The 11,735-nt window shown below is 41.1% G+C and overlaps 1 protein-coding gene across 1 annotated transcript in view; it reads left to right on the top strand.

Annotated features, from left to right (window-relative positions):
• Positions 1-6,530: 6,530 nt before the first annotated feature.
• Positions 6,531-11,735, top strand: part of hecw2a (HECT, C2 and WW domain containing E3 ubiquitin protein ligase 2a) — a gene marked incomplete at its 5' end in the record, with an annotated part of 28,967 nt that continues 23,762 nt past the window's right edge. The window contains one exon of the mRNA XM_027006844.2: positions 6,531-6,960. Coding sequence (XP_026862645.2) covers positions 6,531-6,960 — 430 coding nt within the window. The remainder of the gene's footprint in view (positions 6,961-11,735) is intronic.

Below are 11,735 nucleotides of genomic sequence, written 5' to 3'. Positions count from 1 at the left end.
CAACACAAAGTTTTAAACCTACATTTATTAAATGCATTAGCTATTATAAATTATGCCAAGAAGGACAAAATATCAAGACTAATGTTGACTTTCTTTCTTTCTTTAATCGAGTAAGGAGAGTGGTTCACAAGCACGGACTGTTACACGCACATGTGCTGCCACTGCGGGGGGGAGGGGGGGCTTTGTCATTTTCAGATCACCACCCTCGTTCTTGCACCGTTATCATCAGCAAAACTGCTGAAGCGCAACTTGCACCGCTGGTCTGCGCGCGCTACTTATAGCACGCATATTAACATATTTCACCGCTGCTGGAAGCGAGCGTTTCCGCGTGATGTGCGCGAGGGCACTGCAGGGAACGGGGCGAATACAGAAGGAACCACAAGAAACCAATGGTACTAGCTGGCGTGCATCCCTGGTCACGTCCGTGGGGGATCGCATCACTTTCCTGCATTAATATTACGAGCATTAAAATACTTGTCTGGTAGGCTTGAGACACACAGTGCCACGGTGAGTATAACAAAAACGTCCTGTCCAACCTAGAGGGGAATCGTGATGAGAGGCTCCGATGGGTTAGAGAATTCTCCGTGCCTCGCTAGCGAAGGCCCCGTGAGAGTCTGCGCCTGCCTGCAATACGTTTCTACGAGTCTGTCGACAACTGACGCGCACAAGGTAAGATGTTATACAATATTACGTGCATCATTCTTCGTTCAGCAAAGTAAATAGTTGTACATTGAAAAACTCTTCTTGTGACTAAGCAAATATTAGCGCACAGTAATTGCTTTGTAATGTACTCCTATGCACGCTACTCTAAAAGGATCTTATTTGTTATAGAAAAGAACACAGAGGTTAAATTACATAGGCGCAGTACGTAGATTCTAGTTGTTCTTAATGCAGCACAGTGATACGGAGATCTTGACCGCAAATAGCCTTCATGATAGGGAATTCCCTGTGTAACTCAATAGCGACAGAGCGCTCCGCTGCATGCAGCCTGTCATGCGGTTTGCGCATGGAACAAGATTCTCGTGATGGTTGCGTGTTTGCACCTGGGTTTGCCAGTTTAAGATCCAGCTGGATTACTAGCCAGCGACACATCTTTATATGACGTAATACATCCCAGTGCTGAGTAATGAAAACAGCTTTGCTTTGTTGATTCATTTTGATGTCTCGTCGTTTTTACATGGTTTTTATATTAATTTAAGGTATCTTCATATGCGTCTGCAGAGCTGGTTTTTGGTTTATGTGAGTGAGGGCGGGTGGGGCTACTTTAAATTGCAGCACATTACAGAGGTGTTACTAGCCTGTCATCTTTAGGTGGGCAACAACAAAAACCGAGGGTACTGTTTTCCTATTGAGAGTACGTAAACAAGGACGTAGTTTAATTTTGATAAGGGAGGTAGGGTAAAAGAAACACAATTACAGCGATTTTTATACGAGATCCAGGTCAATTACTCCGTGAAAAAAATTAAACTATAACAATTTTATTTATATTTTATGATGAACTAAATTGGTAGCAACATTTGGTTTGGATGTTTAGTAGGCTACAGTAGAATAGAATGCACAGGGTCAGGCAGTACTGCTTGTATGATGCCCAATTGTATGATGAACTAGTTCTGCCTAGATTACAACCATGTCTAGGCCAAGTGTGATTGGCAGATGCAATTAAACTTTTTTTTTTTTTTCTGATTTGTGTGTGTGTGTGTTTAAGGGAATGTAGAACTCTTGGAATGCAATTGATAGCTAGCTAGGTTAAACCTCAGTAAAAGGAAAGGATGTCAAAGGTAGGTACACTAGAATGGAGACAGTATACAGAAAGGTTCTGCTGGCCAACTGCGTGCTACTCATCGCAGAGACTACTTGCGGAATGGTTCGTTTAGTTTAGCTCTAAGAAGATGTCAAATATATGATCGAATCACAGTGTATACCATATGATGACAATGGGGTAGCTAGAACCATAAAAATCTAGCTCAATGCAGTCATTCCAGCATACGGAAATTAATTTTATGAGCACTGCGGCTAGCCTTGGCAAATTCTGAAGCAAAATGATTCATGTCCAGATTTTTTTTATGATGGTTTTCTCATGTGCCAAAAAGACTAAACCTTGAATGCAACACTGATCTGCTGAGAGGCACAAGAATGCATGGCAAGCTAGAAAATGAGCTTTCACATGGGGCTGTGACATGCCAATGATGAGTGCCCTGACGTACAGCCGGTGCAATACTGAGAAGGCTTCTTTGTACTACAGAATTTGCATTCCTGCAGAAATGTCTGCCTCAGTGGGCAAATGTAACTTTCACCACCACAAGCTTATGCCATTGTGCCCTGTGTCTGCAAGCACCTGAAGGGATTCAGCAGAGAGCAGTCGAGAAAAGCCTCTGACTTTGGCAGGGAAGTGATGTGGCCCTTGTTAATACAGTCAGCATTTCTTTGAGAGAATCTTGTCTTCATCTACACAGTAGCTCTATCAAGAATGCCAAACACAAATATTTTAATGTTTTTTAAAAGACTGATCTGGAGTGCAAGTTTGACCATCAGGATCACCAAGATGAGACACAATATTGTCAAGTTCACTGTCCTTCTCATCATAGAGAAATTAGTCTTTTCACACTGAGAGAAAAGCTTCTCCCAGAACAAGTGCCATCTCCTTCAGTGTCTTGAGTGAAGTGGTCAAGGGGCCTCTAACATGGAAGGGCCTCTAACTTCTTGAAGGGATTTCCCTCACTTTATTGAAGTAAAGAATTATGAAGTAATATGTAAATATTGTTGAATTTTCAAAACATATCCTTCACTCCCCCAGTCCATATAGTCCGCATATGGCATCTAAGCTGTAAAAGTGACCAGTTTTGAAATCAACATTTTTATGGTGTCACGTAAACAAAGTAATTTAATTAATTAATTGCATTTTGGGTTCTCTGAAACTATAATTAAAATGACACTTTATATCAACAAACTAACTGGACGAAAGTGTTTACTGTTGTTGAACCAAAAATGTTATTTAGATTGAAATAAGAAATAAGGTGAGTTTGGCATAAAAAGTCAAGACAAGAAACCTAGCAGTCAGGAGACTAGGTTTGGTTCATGGTTGTATCTCCCAGTAGGACAACGATCCAAAACAAACCTCCAAGTCCACCCACAAAAAATGCTTAACTGAGCACAAAATCAAGCTTTTTCAGTGAATGCACTTAAAAATGTGCAGAGTAAGCTGAATAAGAGAGTGCACAAGACCGGACCAAAAACTCGAAGAGACATGTGGAGTTTAGTATGGAGGGAAGGTGTCAGATCCATTTTTACATGTTCACCTGCCTCACCCTGCATTCCAAAATACTCAGTGCAGTGTTTAGCAAAGGAAGGGCACACATAACACTACATGCACATGTGCCAGTAATTGAGAGGTGCTCTGTAGGTCACTGTAGGGAGTTTAGTTACAGGCAGGTTGAGAGATTGGCCCACACTGGATGACCTACTGTTACACTGCCGCCATCACTAAAGGGCAGCACGTGCTGATGTAGAAACCTCTCCATAGATTTAGAGGGATCTTATTTCCTCAGACTAAGTTAATATAAGGTGCACAACTCTGGGAAAATCGAATGTCACATTATATGCTGATTGTACTATTATTTACGCATGACCTCAGTGTGTTTAGCATCGAAACGATTTTTAGAAATGTAATTACCTTGAAAAACACTATGGCTATATTATTATTATTACTATTACTATTATTATTATTATAACCATTAGTTTTTTCTTAAATTTTAAATGCTGGATAAAAATGTATTTATATTATCTTTATACATGGGGGCACATACTTTATCATCAAAATATCTTCAAGTGATATAATGAACATGAGATAACATTTCTGAGGAATCACCTGTAACGGCCAGAGTGCCGCAGGGCACGGAGCAGGCCGCACAGACTCCCTTGACGGAGACAGACGTTTATTGGTAGACGCATACAACAGTGGCACTCACACCTCACGTAACCAGCGTACATGAGCACGGGCATCGACAATGTGAACTAGGACATAAAGGTGAACAGAGGCAATGTGCAGTGATGCACACCGATGGGGGTTTAAATATGTAAACACGGAACAACTCTAACCAGGTGCAGGTGTGTGCAGACATGTAGGTGTGATTACAATCAAGATTAAAAACAAGAAACTCCCACTGCACGCTGCAGGCTGTACCACATGACAGTGAGATGGGAGCGTTCTGTGACATCACCCTTATATTATCAACTTCAGCTTTAATCCTGAGCTACATTTGGTTGTTCATGTTTATTCTCTGCATTGCTCACTTCAGGATGTGTCATTTATGATTCGAAATGATTTACATCAAAAACAGTTTAAATAATTCAATAAATACATAAAGCCTTATTTGGTAGCGTTCTACCTCCCACTGAGCCGTGTGTCTGAATATTGAAGTCCTTTAACATACAATATAGATCCACTATAATGAATTTAAAGGTAATGAGTTCATAGGTTTTTATTACATTTGCAAGATATGTAATTTTGATGTGGAGCAAATTTTCTCCAAAGTGAGAAATAATATTTCTTGATCAAGGAGAAGTTCTAAAACTTCTGCCAATATCTGCCAGTCCCTCGACATCACTTCTTTTGAACCATACAATAAGTCAAGATAAAACAATACATGAGAATCAACAATGAAAAGTAACATCCGTTTCCATATATGTTTGAACTAATACACTTGGTAAAGCCCCTCAGTTGTCAGATTTGACCTGACCTGTCTTAAAACATTTAAATTATCCTGCTTTTCTATTTGTTTTAAATCACTGCCCTTTTTTAATAAGACAATTTACCAAGTGAATGGACAGTGCACTGTATAAATAACTGAATACAATGTAAGTGTAACAGAGTGAATAAAGGTATTTTTTATTAATTTTGTACTATGGAAAAAAGATAATTACCTTTGCTAAAACTTTTGTGTGTATAATGTTTAATTATAAAGTGTAGTTAGTCTTAACACATGCTTGTAGGCATATATCAGAGTTTAATACCTTGAATAAAATATGATCATTATACAGTTTCTTCCGTGATATAAAATATTTAAAGCACATCTTTGCCTTCCAAAACTGGTGTCAGTTAAGATATTAATGTATGAAAGAAGAAAGAGACGACTCCTCCCAGCAGGAGGCCTACCATTCATCAATGGAATACATTTTTTAAAGTAACACTGCCAACCCTAGGTGGGAGACACTGTGAGAGAGAGCATCACTTCATGCACTGGGTCTCCAGAATTCTCTGAAACACTACTCCCCACCTGAAGACTCATCTGCAGCTTTCAGTGACCCTTTTTTTTTTTTTTTTTTTACTGTTGCTGATATGGATAAATATCTGTTGATCACTGTCATGCTGAGAGATCTGTTTCAATAGAGGAAGCCAGAGCCCCAGTGGCTGGATCTGTTCTGCATGAACAAAGCTCATTTTACACCAAACCTACTTTAGCGGATATGCTGAAAAAGCTCTGCTTCTGTTCTCGTCTGACTGGGGCCCTGGATCAGGAAGCTTTAATGAGAGTAAAGGCTTTTGTTTATGGTGTCTTCTGGCAAGCCCTGCAAATGGTATGTTGGCATGGAGATGTCACATTAGTTTTTCAGAAATGGTGCCCTCAAGATACACCCAACATATGCTATTCTCCAGCTCTTGTCTGTAGAGAACTCTTTGTATGGGTCCAAAACATACATACATACATACATACATACATACATACATACATGTTTTTCCAGACAGGTGCATGTTTTTAATAGCAGGTGTCTGGTTTATAAATGTCAATGCTTTGTTTTGTTTTTAATTTTTTTTGTTTTCTGGAATAATCCAGTGTAGAAACAGCTTCACATTAGAGTACTGTGTACTGTGTAGCATATAAACAGACTTTAGAGGACACATATGAAAAATAAGGGTTGCTGAGTGAAGCTTTCCTTAGTTTAGTTACTCTTTGGCTGATAAAGTTTGGTGTGTTTGTTGTGCAGGCAGACAGACCAAAAGTACTGACATTACATTTCTCTCTCTCTCTCTCTCTCTCTCTCTCTCTCTCTCTCTCTCTCTCTCTTTCTCTCTCTCTCTCTCTCTCTCTCTCTCTCTCTCTCTCTCTCTCTCTCTCTCTGTCTGTCCTTGCATTCCCAGTTGCAGTGTGTTCTTGTGCAAGTACTCTGATGCCTGAATTTGGAATACAGTGCAATTTGGATTACAATGTAACTCACAAGCCAGTTGCACCATATTTAACAAACCAAACCAAGGAACTTTGGCTCATGGCTAACTTTAGATTTGAGAGCGAGACTATTGTTAAGCTGCGGATTTGGCTTCCATCTCAGCTTGTCTACAGTAACTCTCATAATAATCTCTGCCAGAAGGGGCAAAAATGATTTCCTTAGTCTCTTACCCAGTACCCCTACTGATCATTGGAATCTAGCATCCCTGCCATCTCTTCTTCAGGGGTATTATTTTAGGTCTGGCTTAACACAGGTCCAGGCAGTGGACATCCTGTTCTTTGAAACACCCCTTCCATAGCTGTCTCTGACCCCCTCCATTTGTGGGCTTTGTGCCCCCTACTGCAGCCACCATTCGCCCCTCTCTAGCTACCGCGGTCCTCCCGTCCAGGCCCCGCTCCCACCAGGCGCCATCGGGTGTGGCGCCCCTGGGGCGGGACCACCTGGCCACGCGGGAGACCCAGCAGGCTACGCGCAGACGTAGCCCCCAACTGAGGCACACTCTCAGCCCAGAGAACCTGCGGAGCTTGGCGGAGCGCGGACCCACCGACTCCGCCGGGGCCACCTCGCAGGGGCTCCCCAGGGCCAACAGTGACACGGACCTGGTCAACTCACAAGGCCGCTCCTCCCTCACAGCGTCCACGCTTGAGTTCACCCTCGGCCGTGGGCAGAACCTGATCATCTCGTGGGACATCAAGGAGGAGGTGGATGCCACTGACTGGATCGGGCTGTACCACATAGGTGAGAGGGGGCAGATTTCACTTTTGATTCTGATATTGTTGCTTTGCCTTTCCCATAGTGCAGTGTACCAACTGACCTGTCACTGGTGTCTTAATGAAGTGGCTTAATGAAATGGCTGGTTGTTTAATGAAATGGTAAGAGTTAGAATAAAGTGTTGACTGGAAAGTTTTGTGAATTTGGAATAATAAATACAATATGCTAATGAGTAACTTTTAAGATGTTGGCTGCCTTAGCAAGTTTTGGCTTTGGCAGGTCTTGACAGGTTTTGTCTGGTCTTTAATGGTTTTGATTGGCCCTGGCTGATTTTGACCAGTCATAGCTGGCCTTGGCTAGTTTTGGCTGGTTTTTGTGTGTTTGGCTTGCCTTGGTTGGTCTTGGCTAGTCTTGACTGCTTTTTGCTGGCTGTGACTGCTCTGCACAGTGTGGTGCATAAGTATGTGCTTATATGAAATGTTTGCAGAATCATTGTTGAGCTAAAGTGCTCTGTACATTTTGATCAGATCACCCTACATCAACTCTTGATTAATAACCGTTGCTGTGTAATTATCAATTTGATTCAATACTGCTCTTTTTTAATTGGTTCAGCATCAGGTTTGCCATTTTGAAGATCACCTAGGAATACACTGACTCATTCCCCTCTAGAACTTCTCTGTGCGACAGTATGGATCAGGGGTCTGATCCTGGAGCTTTCTGTACTGATACTTGAGTCTTCCAGTAGGACTCCAAGAAAGCCTGGATGTCCCTGGATGTCCCTGGAGATCCCTGGATGTCCCTGGATGTCCCTGGAGGTCCCTGGATGTCCCTGGGTCCAAAACACTTTTACACTTCTGATGCCCTTTTTATACGTTCCTTAATTGGAGGAGAAGTCGTCTGGAGCTAGAGTAATTCCAGATGTCTGTAAAGAATAAGGTCACCCAGTACCTGAGGCCAATACCTTCTCACGATGCCAGCAGTACAAAGCTGGGTGTGCTGCGCAGAATCTGACCCTTGACCTTTCATGCCCTTGAAGAGTAGGATCCCAAGTTCTGAATACGAGAGCAAACGAACGATCTGTCTGGGCACTTTGCCTCGGGCTGTCGACCAAGTTATCGCCCCAGTACTTCATTACCATCACATGCATCTCATCCCAGGGGAGTTCTGCATTTCAGCAGCTAAGCAGATGTTCAATAGCATGAGCATGATCAATGTCTGGGCTCCTCTTTAAAAAAGGGCCACATTTCCATTCCCTTGTAGCAGTGCAACGTACATTATACCCTCTTCCATTTCCTTTCTTGCTAGTTGCTCATTTTATTTTTCTAATGTTGATTTTACCTTTCTGCTCTGTTCTTTATTTTTTACAGATTCAGTTACTGTGGAAAATCATTTTTTGTGTCAGTTCCTAGACTGCTGGAACAGTCTTGTACTGAAGCTGCAATCCCCTGTCACATTCCTGTAGTTTCCCTGTTTAGTGCTGCACTGTCAGTCCTTCTTCACTAATACGACTAACTGCTATTCAGAAATGAGAGCTGTACTACTGGATCAATTCCACACATTCCTATTCACTGTGCAAACTACAAAAACCAAAAGTGTATCTGCTGCTGATTATCCCATGAGCTGGTTTACTCTACCATTTATGTCAACAAAAGACGACGATGTGTGGAAGCATCACAGGGGTACCACACTGTGCACAAACACTCAGGTTTACTATGAACAAGCCCCCAAGCACTCCTGTACTGCCTGATTAAACAAGCACTGGGTTAAATATTTTTCAGATAAAATCTAGTGATCCTTAAAACTGATTGTTTTGTGTTTTCATATAACACATCTCTGTTTCTTTCTTTTTGTACTAAAACGCAAGGTTGACAACTGACTTAGAAAGTTCAGTTAACTACAAGACATGGCTTAGGGGGTTCTGTATTTTATCACCACAACTCTGCTTTCTGAAAGAATTCCTAACAGGGATTCCTAATGGGAATCCTTAGTGGGAATTCCTAATGGGAATTCCTAATGAGGATCTTAATATGGATTCCTAACAAGAATTGAATACATGCAGATCCAGACATTTTTACCAGCATTCATGCTTTTAGGCAGAGACCATAGTATTATAATTGACTTTAAATCTTGTTTTAATGTAACTGTAATGTTTTGAGAACAGAGATGTAGTTGAATGAAGGAAGACCAAGAACTTTAATAATGAAGGAAATCCAAAGCGTAGTCAGAAAACAGGCAGTGTAAATCTTTATGATAATTCAGTCAAGCAAACAAATCCAAAATGTGGCAGGCAAAAAGGGTAATCCAAAAATATAGGCAGAGAAACCATACAACTATCCAAAATGCTCAGTAACGAGACTTTGCAAAGATTGAGTGAACACATAGGGGGAGATATATATATATATATATTATACACACACACACACACACATACACACACACACACACACACACACACACACACTGGGAATGAAGAGAGGCTTTCTGGGTACCGTAGTCCTTGTCAGATGGTGTTGTTGTGGCAGGTGTGACAATAACAATGTACAAAATGCTCACAAAACTATATATGGTCATGTAGAATTAAATTAGGGATGAGACAAAGTGTACACAGCTACAGCTATCTAGAATGAAATTGGGGACAGCGCATATAGCCATTGTCACAGCATGTATAGCCATTGTAATGGCCCAGGTACCGAAGGGCAAGGGGCAGGACACACAGGCTCCAGTAACATGGACAAACATTTATTACCATACAAACACAACAGCACTCACACGTATTACAAACAAGGAACATGAAACGGTTAACGTTAAACAGACACGAGAAACAAGAATACATCTTACATTAACACGTTACATTCACACATTACGCCAACAATAACCGACAACACCGCATGCAACGACAAGAGTTTAAATACACAAAAGACTAACACAATACAGGTGTGTGCAGGCGTGGCTACAAACACGACCCTCCCACTAAACGCGGCGGGACAAACCACGTGACTCACAGGAGGTGAGCGTTCCATGACAGCCATAGGTATCTAGAATTGACATACGGACAACATTAAGTGCATATAGCCATAATGATTTAGAATAAACTTAGTGACAGTGTGTTGTTCAAGAACATATTAACCTGAATTTCTGTGATACGTATTAAACAGATATTAGCTATGCTCCAATAATTCCAGCCCTGTTAGTATTGGATATACTCTATTGCGCATATAAGAAGCCTTATGTCCTACAAACAGTGGACAGCTGTCCAAATCAATTCCCCTTTATCAAGGTCTGTAGAAGCTTCACAAAAGAATTCTAAATGTAAGGAGTTAAGACTTTAACAGGCATGCACAGGATAGTGAAAAACTTGACAGACTTGCAGTGAATTGATATCCATGGTAATGAAAGCCGTAGCTGCAGCAACAAGAGTGACTTCTGCTTTTATGCTGCAATTTCCCTGCTGGGGCAGGTACAAGTCTCTTCCTGAAGGGGACATCCAAGGTCACACCAAAAGTATGTACTGCTGAATTAAATGTATATACAGGAAACCTTATTAATAATATATATATTGGATAATTTGATATATAGGCAATTAATCTAATAAAGGGCTATACCAGCATTTAAATTAATAGTAATAATAGTTATAACAGAGTTCCTTATAAATATGTTTTTAGAACCAATTATCCTGCATAAATGCATGCATGTATGCATATCCTGCATAGATGCATTTGTAACAACCCAAATCACTTGAAAATCACTCAAACATTCTGTGCTTTATGAAGATTTAAATGGTGGATGCCCTGCCTACCTAGATGTGGGCATTATCTGATGTGGCTGTCCCATATCAGTATGGCAGCTGTGTCGATACACAAGATTCAACCCTAAGGTAAAGGGGTAAACAAAATGCAATCTAATATTCAGATTAATGGCATTTAGCAGACACTTTTATCCAACGTGACTTACAACTGACTGAGTACAATTTGAGCAATAAGGGTTAAGGGCTTTGCTTAGAGGTCCAACAGTGGCAACCTTGGTAGTAGTGGAGCAGAAATGTCCCTACTACTAGTCTAATACCTTAACTGCTGAGCTACCCCTGCTCCTATGGGTAGCTCAGTCTGGTTACAATTGCAAATGTGTTTTGTTCTGCTGAGTGGTAAAAGTAACAAAACACATCTGGCATGTCATTTGTTTTAAGTTAACCTCTGCAAAGTAGGTACCTACTAGAGGTCACCCACCACTGACACACTTCCTTGCTCCACAGACACTTGTACCAAGGGCTAATGTTTGGTGGGGGGCTGGATGATGGTAGTGGACCAAACCACTGTGAGGCGTATGAAGGGGAGAATGCAATCTTTCAAAATGTATCAGTTCTTTCAATGTACATGATATTATTTCAAATTATATAGTTATGTTTTCAGTGATATATTGAGGGGGACAACTCTGTTTTTCCCAGGAAAAGGGGGGGGGGGGGTTCTGATCATTTCTAGCCTGTATCAAGATAAAGAGTCACAAGTTATAACCAATGATTCCCTCTGTTCCCAGAGAGACTTGGTTTATACTATATACTTATAAGATCGACAGATTGAAAAGAAGTTGTAGGGTGTTTCTCAGATTGAAGGATAACAGGAATTGTAAACATTTTATTGGGTTGTAGAATGACAGTTAATTCCCGCCAAATCCACAATGTCAGCATTCCAAAGGTCTGCAGTGGAACCTTTGCCTCATCCACAGTTTGAAAGACTGCAGAACCGAGGCCTTAAGTGTGAATTGGTTAAGCCCTCAGACTGAGTGACCATCACTTAACTTTTCCTTTT

This window comes from Electrophorus electricus, chromosome 25, assembly GCF_013358815.1.
Source record: "Electrophorus electricus isolate fEleEle1 chromosome 25, fEleEle1.pri, whole genome shotgun sequence".
Lineage (NCBI taxonomy): Eukaryota > Metazoa > Chordata > Actinopteri > Gymnotiformes > Gymnotidae > Electrophorus > Electrophorus electricus.
The sequence above is the reverse complement of the archived record's forward strand: the minus strand, read 5'-3'. Positions and strand labels throughout refer to the sequence as shown.